The 15,619-nt window shown below is 47.4% G+C and overlaps 6 protein-coding genes across 6 annotated transcripts; 5 read left to right on the forward strand and 1 right to left on the reverse strand.

Annotated features, from left to right (window-relative positions):
* Nucleotides 1–136: 136 nt before the first annotated feature.
* EV420DRAFT_1743970 (uncharacterized protein) lies at nt 137–2,911 on the forward strand. Its single transcript, XM_060480095.1, has 11 exons — nt 137–226; nt 282–491; nt 571–765; nt 833–884; nt 1,085–1,209; nt 1,259–1,285; nt 1,314–1,515; nt 1,570–2,270; nt 2,328–2,434; nt 2,474–2,533; nt 2,588–2,911. The coding sequence occupies exons 1-11, from the start codon at nt 197–199 to the stop codon at nt 2,772–2,774; spliced, it is 1,896 nt and encodes a 631-aa protein (XP_060336971.1). The 5' UTR covers nt 137–196; the 3' UTR covers nt 2,775–2,911.
* Nucleotides 2,912–3,293: 382 nt separating this feature from the next.
* Nucleotides 3,294–6,058, forward strand: EV420DRAFT_811718 (uncharacterized protein). The gene is made up of 10 exons (XM_060483558.1): nt 3,294–3,460; nt 3,508–3,785; nt 3,839–4,033; nt 4,085–4,164; nt 4,212–4,288; nt 4,337–4,473; nt 4,525–4,613; nt 4,671–4,786; nt 4,848–5,557; nt 5,610–6,058. The coding sequence occupies exons 2-10, from the start codon at nt 3,546–3,548 to the stop codon at nt 5,811–5,813; spliced, it is 1,848 nt and encodes a 615-aa protein (XP_060336972.1). The 5' UTR covers nt 3,294–3,460; nt 3,508–3,545; the 3' UTR covers nt 5,814–6,058.
* A 1,342-nt stretch (nt 6,059–7,400) lies between these two features.
* Nucleotides 7,401–9,262, forward strand: EV420DRAFT_1617498 (CDF-like metal transporter; the record flags this gene model as incomplete). Its single annotated transcript, XM_060475245.1, has 12 exons — nt 7,401–7,461; nt 7,583–7,728; nt 7,785–7,862; nt 7,917–7,974; nt 8,029–8,205; nt 8,288–8,437; nt 8,491–8,598; nt 8,649–8,687; nt 8,740–8,765; nt 8,816–8,977; nt 9,027–9,188; nt 9,242–9,262. The coding sequence occupies 12 exons, from the start codon at nt 7,401–7,403 to the stop codon at nt 9,260–9,262; spliced, it is 1,188 nt and encodes a 395-aa protein (XP_060336973.1).
* Nucleotides 9,263–10,249: 987 nt separating this feature from the next.
* EV420DRAFT_1474940 (uncharacterized protein) lies at nt 10,250–11,216 on the forward strand (the record flags this gene model as incomplete). The annotated part of the gene is made up of 6 exons (XM_060469256.1): nt 10,250–10,292; nt 10,348–10,401; nt 10,455–10,629; nt 10,676–10,751; nt 10,806–10,952; nt 11,106–11,216. The coding sequence occupies 6 exons, from the start codon at nt 10,250–10,252 to the stop codon at nt 11,214–11,216; spliced, it is 606 nt and encodes a 201-aa protein (XP_060336974.1).
* Nucleotides 11,217–11,688: 472 nt separating this feature from the next.
* EV420DRAFT_1510113 (uncharacterized protein) lies at nt 11,689–12,147 on the reverse strand. Its single transcript, XM_060471494.1, has one exon. The coding sequence runs from the start codon at nt 12,129–12,131 to the stop codon at nt 11,886–11,888; it is 246 nt and encodes an 81-aa protein (XP_060336975.1). The 5' UTR covers nt 12,132–12,147; the 3' UTR covers nt 11,689–11,885.
* A 1,063-nt stretch (nt 12,148–13,210) lies between these two features.
* On the forward strand, nt 13,211–15,334 carry EV420DRAFT_1510121 (APC amino acid permease; the record flags this gene model as incomplete). The annotated part of the gene is made up of 12 exons (XM_060471495.1): nt 13,211–13,335; nt 13,385–13,422; nt 13,506–13,510; nt 13,705–13,796; nt 13,841–13,903; nt 13,957–14,064; nt 14,116–14,198; nt 14,250–14,314; nt 14,374–14,395; nt 14,452–14,742; nt 14,794–15,083; nt 15,133–15,334. Coding segments are annotated over 11 exons (1,126 nt in total), but the record flags the coding sequence as incomplete, so codon positions are not given.
* Nucleotides 15,335–15,619: the final 285 nt, after the last annotated feature.

The raw sequence follows: 15,619 nt of genomic DNA on the forward strand, positions 1-15,619 counted from the left end.
TCCGGAATTTTCTAAGAATTTTCCGGTGTACTAGGAATGCTCGTTCTGTTCAACTTTGAACTTCCACCATCTCGTTGGTAGACAGACGCTACAGTATCCTGAATTGGTTTCTCCTTTTGTGTCTTTGGACTTTCACCTTGATGTTACCTTTTTAGTACAACGATAGAGCAGGAGCGATCACGTGTCGCGTAAAGCCATGTTCATTTCCAATTCTCTGCATCTTACAGTAAACCAACAACATCCAACTTCTGTCCGCCACGGCTTCATCGCGTCGCTCTCAGCATTCAGCAACCAAGAAGACCTACAAGGTCATCAAATCCAACTTGAAGCCTGAAGACGACCACGGGAAAGATTCTACAGGCAAGGCCCCTGTCAAGAAGAAGCCTCGCGTCAAGAAAATCAGCCAAGACGCGGAAAATGACATTCAAGTGCCTCCAAAGCGTCGTCGACTACGTGGGTTCCTTGAAAGGGTCTCGAAAACACCTCTGGACGTACTTTTTGAGGCACGTCTGACGACCACGCAGTGTTGCACCACAGCTAAGGCTTAAGCCACAATTACTTTATCTCCAGATTTTCTCCAATCTCGATCTCCTCGACCTCCTCCAACTTTCTCGTACTACGAAAGACCTTCGCGCAGTTCTGCTTCGACGCTCTGCCACTTTTGTCTGGAAGAGAGCGCGACAAAATATTGAAGGGCTGCCGCCATTGCCAGACGACCTGAGTGAGCCTAAGTACGCCTATTTGGCGTTTGATAACCATTGCACGGTAAGCGAAGTCGTCTCCTGTTTTTCTCTCCTGTTTTTCTCTCTCAACGATCTCGCGTTCTTGGCAGAATTGTTTGCGCCACACGACACATGTTCAATGGGAATCAAGGACCAAATATTGTGTGAAATGTCTACAAAGTTATAGCGAGTATGTCCTTTCCGCCTTTCCGCCTCTATTTACCTGATGCAGGTGTTGTAGTTTTACCACCCGCAAACCCGACCCTTTTACGGATTATGTTCCTGTCGTTGAACTCCCGTATTCGAGAAGACATGAGCACGTTCCATAACACTGATATTATGTTTGGACATATCCATTGCAGTATACACTCGCTATTATTATGAACCGGCCATCAATGCTCTGCGCGAAGAATCCAAGTCATTGCGCGATCAAGCGCTGGATAGTTGGGTATCGAGCAAACGGGCCGCGTATAGAACCTTACAATCTGTATGTCCATCTGTGCAATTGCCGTTGCTTTTATGTGATGGGTTTTCAGAATGCGCGAATATGCAACAATTGGTTCGTAAGGCGCGTAGCAGATCGATCCGAAGACCTCCACAACCTCCGCTCCCAGAGGCTCGCAGCGTAACTACACCTTTGCTTCGATTGTCCTGCAAACTCACTTCGAGCATTTCAGAGTCATTGAACGCCTAACTGCCCTGGGATGGGGCGAGGAAGTGCAACGTTGTGAGCTTAAGTATGAGCTGCGCAATCACAAATTAGTGTGGCAGCCGCGACTTTTGACAGAGCGAGGTATGGCTCATATCTTCTTCAGTGATGCTTGCTGACTGAAGCTCGTTGTTTAAGCCTGGTCCGCCATGTCCGATACACTGATCTCCCTAGCTGAAGAGCATAAAGCCAACAGAGTCAAGCGGGATATGGTTTGGACCATCCACAAAAGGGCTCGCTTATTCGCTAGTACCTACTCAGATGCTACACGCGATATTCCCCTGCTTCCTATGTTTCCAAAAGCGGTGGATGCGGCATTGTTGAACCCTTTCTCAAAAATAATGTTTGCCACACCGTTGGACCAGGATATCACCGAATCTTTGAAAGCAGCACTGGTCGATCTTCCTGAAGTTGCAGCCGAGTGGCGGGAGACCCAAGCTTCCGGGCTTAAAGGACTGCTGGAGAAGGCAGGTTTCAAACCCGATCTCAATCTGGCTACGTCTTTTTTCGACTGTAACTGTTGCCATCACCTCTTCCAATATCCTTATGTCTTGGCCCATCGCTGTGCGTTGCAGTATACATCTGGGGACGCCTTCGACCCTAAAGACTGGACAACCTATGCACTGACACGTATTTCGCCTGACCCATGCGTGGCCTGGTCAGCGAGTCACTTCACGGTCAACGGAGAAGCGCTCACAAGGGTGCAGGATATCATTCGAACATGTTGCCTAAACCCTGACACTGCGACGCGCGAAGATATGGACTCGCTGGAATGCCGTGTAATATGTAACCATTGCAGTAACACGAGTAAGTTCGTCATGCAGTGGAACAATGCTGCGGTAGGTTCTCTTGCTATTAGTGGGGCCGTGCCATTTGTAATGATCGTGCTTCAACAGTGTCACCAAGACCACTCGAGTGTCGGTCCACATTCGTGGAGATTACTCGACGACGGAAAGGAACTAGAACGTGTCAAAAGTCTTGAGAGAGAGAAAAAAGGAATGCAGTACGCTTTCGGACATTATTTGGAACCATTTGTATGCAGCCATTGCAAAGTTCTGATCGGAAGAAGAGGTAGCGAGCTGGAAGAGCATTTGCGTGAAGTGTAAGTGCCGCAATACACTTCCGCGTTTTCCTGATACGATCTGTCCCTTCACAGGCACAACATAAAAACAGTGTCTTCATATGATTGGGACCGGCCTGTGAACACGAGATGCCCCGGTACCAATGCAGGAAGTCAAGGCATATATCTTTCCCCACGCGTTGAAGAGCAAAAGCCATCCACAGTATCCGAAGAAACGGATGGGGTTACAGCTGCGAATTCCAGTGTGGCCACCGATTCCTAGTCCGACGCTTCCACTGGTGCTAGCGCTAATTAGAGACTGTGTTCGGACTTATTGGATGATGGCTGTAGCCACATAAATAAACTTGCGGGAGAACTGTATTTGGTCGGAGAATGAAAATATGAAAAGCCGGCGCCAATGCCTTCCTCTATTTCCAATTTGCCGACAAGTTCGAATCTCTATATCGCATTTCTACGATAGATTCATGTGGAAATGGATCACGGTATGCCAACTCAGATTGTGTCCATCACTGACAGATTCAGTGACAGAGACCCGTCGTCCATCCCCTATACTCTCCCCCTTGCCAGAGTAACTAGCAAAGACTCAGGTTTCACAGTGCAACACGATTTATACAGCGTGAACAGTGATCATACGCATTCGCATCTGATGCAAGTCCTAGGGATTCAATATTCAATCCCAAAACCTGCTTCTCTGACGTCCGTCACGGAACTTTTTTCACTGCGCTCACCGGGCGCCTCTTCCGTAAGATCATGTATGGTGCAATACGCCGCTTTCTTCTTTTCTATGCGTGCGGCTACAACAGGCATTCATATACTGGTGAAAAAGCCCAATACTGAATATGTAATCGTGATTTATTTCTTAGATATTATCTGGAGGATCTCGGAGAACCGGTCCGGAGATTGCCACCTTACCTTTTTGGACCAACGATAACGCGGCTACGATCACGTGTACGTGGAGTCAACGGTTTCATTTCTAATTAGTAATTTGTGTTGAGTCGGTTTTGCAGTGTCCACCTTGTTCCCATTGTCTATCATGGCCCCCTTGCGCCGGTCTCAGCGTTCAGCAACCAAGAGGACCTACAAGAGCATCGACTCCGAACCGGAAGACGACCACAGCAAAGATTATACAGGCAACGCCCCTATCAAGAAGAAGGCTCGCGTCAAAGAAGTCAGCCAAGACGCGGAAAATGTCACCCAGGCTGTTCCGAAGCGTCGTCGACTACGTGGACTCCTCCAAAAAGTTGCAGAAACACCTTTGGATGTACTTTTCGAGGCAGGTCTAGCGTCGTGTTGCGCCACAGCTAAGTCACAATTACTTTTCTCTAGATCTTCTCCAACCTCGACCCCCTCGACCTCCTCCGACTGTCTCGCACCACCAAAGACCTCCGCGCACTTCTCCTTCAACGCACTTCCTCTTTTGTTTGGAAGAGAGCGCGACAAAATGTTGAAGGGTTGCCACCGTTGCCAGACGATCTGAGTGAACCAAAGTTTGCTCATTTGGCCTTTGATAAAACCTGTAGTGTAAGAAACTCGTCTCATGTATCTTTCTCATCAATCTCACATCATTGACAGAACTGTTTACACCCGACGAAATTTGTGCAGTGGGAGGCAAGGACCAAATATTGCCGAAAATGTCTGGAGACTTCAGATCTGTCCGTATACCTTTGTTTTGTCCTATTTCTCTTATCAACTTTCGTAGTTTCGTCACGACGTTCGACCCATACGGCGAATTTAGAGGTTTTCTTCCCCGTTTCGAGTTTAGGTGTGCCTCCGGACGTAAGCCTTCTGTATATTAGCGTCCCCACTCGGACTTATTCATTGCAGGACGTCGGTACTACTGTTATGCCTATGCGCCAGCTCTCAAATCTCTGCGCGAGCAATCCGATTCTTTCGGCGAGGACAGGATCAAGCGGATGGTCTGGAGAGCGGAAAGGGAGAAGGCCTACAAAAAACTGCTTTCTGTACGTCCTTTTGCGATATTTTCATTTTCTTCATGTTACCAACAATCGTAGCACGCGCGGCAATGTGAAATTTGGACTGAGAGACGTGCAGAAGATCGTAGCAATGAGCTTGAAAATGCTCGTGTCCAGAGGCTTGAAGGGTATCTCCAAATCTCTGTTGCTTTTGGTTACCTCCCTGTCTAACTTCCTGCTTTAAGAGTCGTTGAACGCTTGACCGCCTTAGGATGGGACGACGAGGTGAAAAATCCTGATTTCATCGACAAATTGCGTTCAAAGAAAAGTATGCGCCATCCAAGGGCATTGACTGAACGAGGTAGGCCTCTTGTTTACCCTCCCATGCACTTGAACGCTGACTCAGAGGCTTGGTGGGGAAGCTTGGTCCAATATGTCAGATGATATCATTGCTCTAGCAAAGTGGCACAAGTCCGATAGACTAAAGAAGGAGATGATTCGCGCAGTTGAAGGAAGGGCCGATTTGTTTGCAGATGCCTACTCTGACGTTACGCGAGACGAACCCCTACTTCCTATCTTCCCTAAAGCGGAGTCGGTAGTGATCCAGGAACCCTTTTCTACACTTTTCTTCGATACACCACTAAATTTGTCTATCGCCGATTCACTGCAGGCTATGTGGGTCCATCTTCCAGGTGTTGCGTCCAAATGGCGAGAGGTCCAAACTGCCGAACTCCTGAAACTGATGCAAGAAGCCGGTCTGAAACTTGACATCAACCTTGCCACAACCGTCTTCACCTGCACCAATTGCCGCCAGATCTTCCAATATCCTTATGTCTTGGCACATAACTGCTCGTTCTGGCAACCCTATAAAGATTTAAATCCTGAAGACTGGAAGCCCTACGCGTTGAGGTATATATCCTCTGGCGTGGCTTGGTCCGCAACCCTGTTCACGACCAATGAAGAATCAATCAAGAAGGTGGAGTATCTTATCAAGACTTGCGGCTTAGACCCAGAAACTGCGACGCAGGAGGATATGAACGCTCTAGATTGCCGTGTAATATGCAACCATTGCAGCATCAGTAGCATAGATGGCTCCAAGTATAAGTATGTCATGCGATGGCAAAACGCAGCGGTGAGTTCTTCTTCTCAGAAACCGCGTGCCACAGTCTGACTTCTCCTGAAAGTGCCATTTTGGATACACAAATGCTAATGAAAACGGTTGGACGCTCCTCGAGGATCCTGAAGAGATCAAGCGAGTCAAAATTCTCGAAAAGTCAGAGAAGGAGCGTGGGTACCACTGCTATTCGTCGGAGAATTTTGCTTGCAGTCACTGTAATGTTCTGAGGTCTAGAGGTCGTGATCTGGAGGATCATCTGCTTGAAGCGTGAGTGCTCGCGTAGTTACCTGACCTTTTCTGATCACGTTCAGTCACCTGATAAGCCAGATTTCCGCTGACGATTGGGAGTGGCCCGTAAACACGACGGACTACAGAGGTCGGAGGGGTGTAGTCTTGCATCTAACTACTGAAGAAAAATCCGATGGCCAAAACGGGAGCGATGGAGTTGTCGAGGAAGTCAAAGGGGACACTGTGGATGCTGATGAGACGTTGTCGGATGTGGCTATACAGTTATTTACCGGTCATTGCAACACCATGGTTCAATGAAACACTTAGCCTCTTGCTCTCCCTCCCTTCATCCTTCATCATTAATTTGTATTACATTGCTGATGTGTATTGTATCTTCATGTTCTACAGTAATTCTTCATATGTGACATGGATAATATTCTGAGAAATTGAGGCTTCTGTTCTAAAAATATCTATTTTCTCATGAACTCAAAATCTGACCCAGAAATGTGTGTCCTCCATCTGAATGTAATCACCTACAAAGGCTTCAATAATGTTAATGACCTTCTGAAGAACCTGTATGACAAGTTTGAGACCAGGTGCCCATTATCTGAGGAGTCTAGGGCATAGATAAAAGTGTGATTCTGCCAAGCTATTGCCTTTGATGGACAGTCTGACAGTCCAATGCACCTATTATTGCCCCATTGCCTCCGAATTTTATTTCTCCTCTTGCTCAATTTTTTACTATGCCTGGACATGCTAAATCAAACTTGAAAAAGTGCCAGATTACTCGCAAATGCCATGACCAGCTAATGGAAAAGGCAGTCATTGCACACAAGAATGAGCTTGCCAAACTACCCAGTGCTCCTTAGAAAGATGCAAGAAAAATCTGCAAAGATTTTGAGGCTGTATATCAGAGGGAGACTGGAAAGGAGATCTCGCTTTCTTATAGCACTCGAGTGATTCCAAGTTGCTGACTAATGAGGTTTGGGTACATGGGCCGGACTGTTTCAATGACTCAAAATAGCCCAGAATACCCACGCCACAATAATGCTGTGAAAGTGGACTTGTACCCGCACCTTTGAGCATCTTTTTTTTACTGTATCTTATTGTTGCATAGTATTACACATTCTTACATTCAAACCTAGTCAAAATTCCCAACCAATTGGAACCTACAGTAAATATCCAATTTTGCTGTTTCATTGACTGGTAAATAACTGTATAGGTCATTGGAGAAAATCGTTTGAGTCTAAGTGTTTTGTTTTCGCCTTGATAATGGACAATCAATCATCTTGTAATTTACGCCTAGCGACCATGGGACAACAACGAGAAACCTGTGTGAGGTTGCTTCAAGGCACAATTTGGACGGAGAACGAAAATTTGCCATCAAGCCGAAAGCTATCTCTTTTTTCTCTACCCCGGCGACTGATCTGGCAGACATAGACTGTCGCCCTCGTCTTCTGTATCTTGGCATCGTTGAATTTGAGATAGGATCCAATGGTACGGTAACTCAGATTTCATTGATCAGATTTCGCTTGCTGTCAGCTAGGATCCACTGTTTCGGTTTTGTCCCGGTTTCCCACTGTACTTTACAGTAAGCTGTCTCTCCTGTTATCTTTTCTCTCATGCACTTATGCTCATTGATTCAAAGATCTCAGAGTCCCCGACGCCTACAAGGAGCCTGTCGGCATCGAGTGTGAGCGCATCATATGTCGTAGCGCTAACCCGAACTTACGGGTCCGCCCACTGTCTAGGATCCCAATACGCTGGGCACCGATCAGAAGTCGAATTTGAGCAGCGAGGACGGATTTCAAGCCGACGTGGAGCGGGCATCGTCGACGGAGCTGGTGACTGACCCATATAACCTGCGAGAAGGCCTAAGGACCCATTCACAACTGGAGGAAATTCGACATAGGAAAAAGGGCAAGGCGATCGTGAAGTATCAGAATAAGCAGAATGATGTCAGTTCGAAGTCCACGCGCTTCCTTGTCGTCGTCTGACCGTCTGGTGTTTTTAGCTTATCTCTTATTTGCTGAAACCTATGGAAAAGCACACTATTGAAGCAAAGGACGAGGAGGACTCAGCACGACTTTTCGTCTGTCCCCGTGCATGTCATTGGAACTTGCAAGCTTACGCTTACTTTTTGCAGGTCAAGATAGCAGTATGGGCAAGTCTGCTCTCGAATCTCGCGCTGTGCGTCATTCAGAGTAGGTCCAAACACATTGCAATGCATTTCTATTGACCCAAAACTACCTTGGCAGTGTATGCTGCTGTCTCGTCGCTTTCTTTGTCGCTTCTGGCTACCGGAATAGACTCCGTGTTTGACATTGGCAGCAATATTCTTCTGTTCTGGCTACATCGGAAGGCCGAAAGGCTCGATAGCAGTAAATGGCCTGTAGGCGGTGCCCGGCTAGAAAACATAGGGAATATCGTATATGGTTGGTCCTCGTGAAATCTTCATCAACGGTCGTTGTTCTGATCATTCCGAGCAGGTTCTTTGTACGACGTCTGTCTCTTCAGCCGTGTCCGGGAATTTTCTAACGCGGTGCAGAATGGCTTGTGTAAATCTTATTGTTGTCGTGGAAGCCGTCCGGTCGCTTATATCACAGTCAAACGGTGATTTGAAAGCGTTCCATCTGCCTTCCATTATTGCAGTGGCCTCCGCCCTAGGTGCGCCGCATATTCGCTCTCTCATATAACCGCGAGCTGACTGGGAAGATTAGGCGTGAAGTTTCTGTTATTTCTGTTATGCTATCCGTTCCGCCAGAACTCAAGCCAAGTACGAGTGCTCTGGGAAGACCACCGTAACGACTTGTGGATTAATACATTTGGTGCGTTGGTCTTCTTCATCCGACTGCGATGCGAGACCATGTTCCTAAAGGTATTCTCATGTCTACCGGCGGTAGCAAATTAAGATGGTGTTCGTGTCCTTTTTCTCATGGTGCTGGGTACGTTTTGATTTATTTGAACAGACCTTGATCCCATGGGTGCCATCATCGTAAGCGGTGTTACACGATTGACGCTCGCGGCTATTGATTTCTGGATTAGATCGGACTTGGCATCATCATTTCATGGTCAAGAACAATATACGGGCAATTCGAACTGTTAGCTGGAAAATCAGCACCACGCGAGTTTCTGCAGCTGTTGATATACAATTCGATGACGTTCAACGAGGATATTCAGAAAATAGATACCGTCCGGGCGTATCATGTGAGCTCCTTGAAAACCGACTTCGGCTTTTGACTTACCGGACTCATAGAGTGGCCCGGATTATTTCGTCGAGATTGATATTGTCATGGACGCGACAACCCCGTTGTACAAAGCACACGACGTTAGTCAACAACTGCAAGACAAGATCGAGGAGCTGCCTGATGTCGAAAGGGCTTTTGTCCACGTTGACTATGAAACGACACATACACCGGTGAGTCTGCCCTGACTTGGTGTGCAAGAAGATAGGTCTCATGCCCATTTCAGGAACATCGAAAGCATTCATGATCCGCGATGAGATGAATGCCACTAATGCGTTGTCCTATCTCTAGTGCTGGTATCTAGGAAAGGACTCCATGATCTAAAGGTTGGGTAACCTATTTATTGAATAATGAGAACGTTACTGTACCAAGCTACCCGAGCTATTCCTGACATATCGTCATTGGGGAACAGAACTGGTTAGGGGGAAAATAACGTTTAATCATTTCGCAACGGAGGCCATCTTATCTAGGAAGCAATTGCTGACCTAAATATTTGTCGGTAGTGGATTGCGTGCAAGCAAGTCATGACATAAACCGCTAGGATGTCAAGAGGCCGCTGGCTGTTATCGCAGTATGGTATCAGCAAGTCCAAGGTGACGCGACGAGGAATCTACGGACGATCGGAGGTAGAGACTGGTGTTCGAATTTCCGAAATGCCACGGTATGAAGACGGTGGAAGCGCATAGCGAAGCTATCGCGACTCGGAAGCGGGGAGGCTCCCTACCATGAGGTGCTTGCTGGTAAACTACAGTGGCGCATCGCGAAGGATGATATCCTGATTGAGGTCCTGACGATCAACCACGAGACACAGTGGAATTGACAAGATTTACGTGAAAATCAGCAGTGGAAGTGAATTTGTTTACGAACGTTGTCCTTCTATCACGGAGGAGTAGTGGGTACAGCGTCGATTTCTTTCATTTCCTGGAGGAATTTAGATATGCGAGTAGTCCGAACACAGCAGTTTTTAAGATTCGGAGCATCGCTTGGCCCAGAGATTAGGCATTACGTTTTGAGAGGACAATTAAAATCGGGCTGGTACGGGCAGCTTCCCGAAAAGAGCGACCATGATGAAGCGAATCAATAACCGTATACTCCATTTTTAGGTATGGGCGCCACAGGCAAATGCACGGTGAAGGGGATCGGCGAGACTCATGCCCTTCTAATCAAATGTATCCCACGAGGCGTGGGGGCATATATAGCAGAGACGTCGGGTTGAAAGCCCCGCGTTGATTCCATGTCGTCGAGCTTTGCAGTCAGAAGGCTAACCGAGGCGCCAGGTCCCAGTTTTATCCGTTTGCATTCGAGTCGTCGCTGATTTTATATTTTATACAGAGTCTGTTAAGTTCAATGAAGTCGTAGAATGCTTCAAGGACGCATTCTCGGAAGGTACTCGCGTCACCCGTAATATTCTATCGTGTTAGAAGATGAATCTGCGATAGATGACTTTGCCCGTACTCTTACTGGAGGAAAGACGGATGTATATCATCATCTAAATCGTTCTGTCGTTGTTTCTGGGTTTCTCTCAGGCGAGGTCTACGTCGTTGAAGAGGCTACGAAAGGCAAGGTCATAGCCAGCGCGGTTTGGTTCCCTCCAAGTCGTGAGCTATATGAAGAGTAAGCGTCTCCTCTTTATATGCCAGTACCTCACTCACTATGTTAGCACTGAGAAAGGCAAGGCAGTAAACCCCTTCATGGCCAGTCTGTGCCCTATGCTTGGCGAATGGTGGCGCACTAGGGTAAGTCACAAAATATGTCGGATTTATTGCAATTGTGAAGTCCTTTGGTACAAGTTCCTCCCAGAATATAATGACTTTGCGGCGAATGAATTCGGAGAGGGGACAAAGAAAGCGACCTGGCATCTTCAGTGGATAGGAACCCGCAAATCGTATCGTCATCGAGGTCTGGCAACCATGCTAATAGACGTGATTCGGGACAAGGTATTATACGCGTTTGTGATTATCTGTCATGTTCTAAGCGGTCCATAGAAGGATAAAGCGAAGATGTGTCTTGAGGTGGGAAAACCCAGAGAATGTACGTTCGCCTTAAAGAAGATCACGATAGCTGCTCATGATGCATGAATGTCTGTCCAGCTTGGATTTTATCAGAAGTGTGGATTTGAGACGTTGAGTGAGGAAGCACATTACTTCGAAGGCTACAATGGAAAGTCTGGCTTTCCCATGTGGGCGATGATGTCTGACTGAAGAAACGGCCATTCCTTTGTAATTAATAGCCGTTATTTTATGAGGAAACGCCAGGTTAACCCGGTATACATCGATGAAGTTGAGCCGTTTTCGCCGCAGCAACAAAGAATGTCTCCTTCGCGTTCCCATGAGTATCCAATCGATATCCGCCTGCCGTATCGATAGAAAAGGCCATACCGATTCTGGAGCGTAAATTCAATCTGTCATCGGAGCCCGCCCCAAGTAATGATCGTCAACATTGTCCGTAAGCCCTCAAGTACGCCTACTAGGAAGGGCGTCGGTTACACCAAGCATTAGTCTTCTTGTGCCTTTCTTCTTAGCCACGGAGTTTAACTGCTTCATGTAGTAGAGAAGAGCTGCATTGATCAGCTCGAATTGACGCGTAGGTCGATACGCCAACGTCACGAAAGATAAGCACTATTCCCGCAAATTGCAAATGATTCGAACGCTTATGCGCAGACAAAACAGTGATATATAACTTGGACACATAAGAATCAGGTTCACACATCTACAAGATACATTCACCTTTCGAGCAATAAAACAACAATGTTCATGTAACCAAGTCATTGTTAAGAATCTTTACCGACATGGAAACCAAGTATTAAATCTCTGCAAGCCATAAAAGAATACACCAGTAAATCAATCAAATTGCAGACTACCTTTAGGACGTTAGAAAGTAATAAAATGAATCTTCCGAACTCCAAAATATTTGCTGCAACTCGAAAACCACCAAATGGAAGTCCTCGTTCGTAAACAGCAAAGAAAAAGGAGGCCCACCCAGCCAGAGTGGCCAAAGTGGGACAGGAAAATATTTAGACGGTGCATAAGCCTGAGCCTATACAAGCCGCAGACACCCTCTGGGGACAGGGTCGCCGTGCTATGAAGGATCTCCACGGCCCACAAACCCGGGTACATGAAGGGGCTTGTGCCATCAAGGTAAGTATGAGGTGTTCGGATGTCGGATCTGGCCTTTTATACCTGCGCCACTTACGCACGGACCATGTCCGAATATGGACATCGAGTTCGCCTGAATAGTAACGGTCATGTCGATTCAACGAATTTGTTATCTGCACGGTAAAGATGCCGCTGACCTTGCCAAGCCAACAATGGTCGACCGATAAGTAGAATCAGCTGTACGTCGGTTCCTATAAAATCTTAAATGGTTAGGCGCTAATGGGGATTGATCCTGACAGCTTGAAAAATACTAGAGCTTCGTCCATCACAGCATTAATGGCGAAATAATGCCCCGCTCGCTCTAGCAGCGGTCACTAATACATTCTCTTACAAGTGAGTGGTGCAGATATGCACCAATAGACGTCTATTCCTCTTCTTCTTGCTTCAAGAACGGACTCATCGGTAACGCTACTTACCGTGATTCTACCCCTCCATCAAGCAACGACATCTGCTGACCCCTATACTTCTATCCACGTGTGATAAATGCTGACTCTGTATCAGCGTCGGTATTCCCTTCTCAAGCATGTCGGTGACCTCTTTGGAATCACCGACGCGGTTAAACGGCCCCGCACCTAATACTCGGTCAGTTTCTCGAGATAGCGAAGTAAGCTGCGGGTTTATTCACGTCACCGCGTGGCCTTCTCATTACTATAAACAAAATAAGAACTGATAACAGTCACAGGCTTAAATACGACCCCTCGCTCCTGCCTCTTCATCGTCTTCCCGTTCTCGTCCCTATGGAATCCGACGAGTCCGTCCTTGCACACCTGGGATACAAGCAGGAATTCAAACGTGATTTCTCCCGTTATGAACTGTTCGGCTTGGCTTTCAGTGTTAACGGTGTCGTCTAGGGTATTGCGTGAGCTTCTACTGTCCTTCCTCGTATACTTCCAGATTAACCATTTCTTCAAGATCTATACTCGTTTATTCAATCCCCTACGGCGGCCCCGTATCGATGGTCTGGGGTGTAAGTCTATCATCCTCTCCCATTGGCGCCTGATTCGATAATCAAAGCAGTACCTAACCGGCTGCGTCTTTCTCATGTGTATCGCACTCACAATGGCAGAAATGGGCTCATCCGCACCCACCTCTGGCGCTTTGTATTACTGGACTTTTAAATTCTTCCCTCCTTCGTGCCGTAGATATCTTGCATGGCTTATCGGATGTGAGTTCCCTACCTTCTTCCCTTTGCTCCGCTGATGTGCAATTTCTAGATGTCAATACCATTGGATACATAGCAGCAGTCGCAGCAGTAGGACTATAGCTGCGCCCTCACGATACTAACAACCCTCACCCTGGGCACAGATGGGGCTTATATAGGCAACCTCGGGGCAGATATAGTATGTCCCGTTGCTCACAAATACTGCGCAACTCTAAAAATACTTGCATAGTGGCACCTTCTGCGCCGTTCTGGTCCTCTCACGCAGTATTAGCGAGCCTGGCGACGAAAATCATTGCCCGCCTTCAACTTCCTTAATATCGCGTATGTCTCTCGTCCATCCTGCTACTTTCATTCCCAATAAATCCTTAACAGTGTTTTCGTCGCGTTCATCGTCGCTCTCCCAATAGCTACACCTTCGGAGTACAAGAACACCGCCAAGTATGCCTTGGGCCACTTTGAGAATCGTGCGTGCTCAGACTGTCTTTATAGTAGTTACCGACTTGCGTAGTCTCGGATTATAGTGATGGATTCGCTTTTATCCTGAGCTTGCTCGCTCCATGCTGGACGATATGTGAGTTTGCATGTATCTCATTATTGCTCTCATGTCTTTAACTCTTTTCAAAGGCGGTTTCGATTCCAGCATACACACGTCCGAAGAGGCTCGGGACGCGCCTACTGCCGTCCCATTCGCCATCCTGAGCTCCATCGGTCTTGGATACGTTCTCGGATTAGGTGAGGTTTTTTGCATGTTCTTCACTTACGCATTCCTTACAGATGTAACAGCCGTCAACATATGTCTAGTCTTCAACATGGGCACTGACCTCACCGCCCTCCTTTCCAGTCCAATAGAACAGCCTATGGCTGTCGTGAGTACCAATTGAAGTTTTCCAAGAGCGCCATTACTCAACACCCGATAGATACTCGCAAACAGCTTGGGAACCGGTGGAACGATAACCTTCTGGGTATTTGTAGCGATCCTTCTGTAAGACCCATAACGCAACACACTCCATTGTATATTCACTCACCCTTCCTTCCTTCCAGGTTCATCGCCGGAATGGACGTCGTACGTACCCAACCCAACCGCCCTCACCTCTCCCATCCTGACTAGCATCATCCCAGCTCATAGCATCCTCAAGACGAGTCTTCGCTTTCTCCCGAGACGGCGCCCTACCCCTCTCCTCCCTCTTTTACAGCATCAATCCTTACTCCGGTACACCAGCCAACGCCGTATGCATGTGCGTCTTTGTTGCCGGACTTCTTGGACTTCTTTCCTTTGCAGGAAGCGCAGCTATTGGGGCGATATTCACCATGAGCGTGTTCTGTCCGTATCTCTGCTACTGTACACCCATCATTGCGCGCTTCTTCGGAGGGCAGCCACTCGCACCAGGGCCATTCAGCCTAGGAAAAGCTGTATGTCATTCGCTTACTTGCTTGCAAAACTCGAACCAACCGGTTTTTTAGAGCGGCCCTGTGGCCTCTGTCGCTACCACATTCATGATTCTCATGATGGTTGTATTTCTTTTCCCCGCCGCGCCCGCGCCTGTCGCCCAAAGCATGAACTATACTGTCGTTGTTATTGGAGGGATAATCACCCTTGCCACAGGGTACTACCTGATCAGTGGCCGTTTCTGGTTCACCGGCCCTGTTATCACTCTTGCGGACGGCTTTGTGGAAAAGAGCGATATGGGTGTATAACTTGCGTGTAAAAATTTAGGCCGGTCCAAGTTGTCTTTTCCCGGTTGCAAGTCACTGTGAGTACGTAAGTCCGCATCTCCCTGTAAGTTAGGTGACTCTCGTCAGCGCCAGTTACTAGCCATCGATGTCTGGATCTTGAAGATCTGGGGAGCGGGACGAGGTGGTTCAGCGGCGGGCTGACATTATTTCAGTGGTTAGTATTTCCAAAGTGTTTTCCTCCATTGCCGTGGTGGCCCGCATTCCTTCATCTTCTTATTCATCTGCTTTACCTATTTCCCATCACTGTTTCACGCAATGAATCCAGATTTATTGCCCTTCAGCATTTGATTTCCAGGATATGAAGTTATTCCGAGTAGCTGGCTATCCTCGATGCTTCGAAGTAAAGGTGGGCATGCTGTTTGTGCCGTTTGAGAACTGGCATATATATCGACATCATCCAGACAATCAGCGCTCAGCTCTGGATCCAAATGCTCTATGGTCTGCATACTGCGAGCCCATGAAGATTGAGCTTGGTGAGCCGCGGTGAGAACGAAATTCTAATTTCTGGAGAGGTCAAACTTCGTAATATGGCTAGCTGAACGGCATAAGCGCC

The sequence above is a fragment of the Desarmillaria tabescens genome (assembly GCF_030435595.1).
Source record: "Desarmillaria tabescens strain CCBAS 213 chromosome Unknown EV420scaffold_4, whole genome shotgun sequence".
Lineage (NCBI taxonomy): Eukaryota > Fungi > Basidiomycota > Agaricomycetes > Agaricales > Physalacriaceae > Desarmillaria > Desarmillaria tabescens.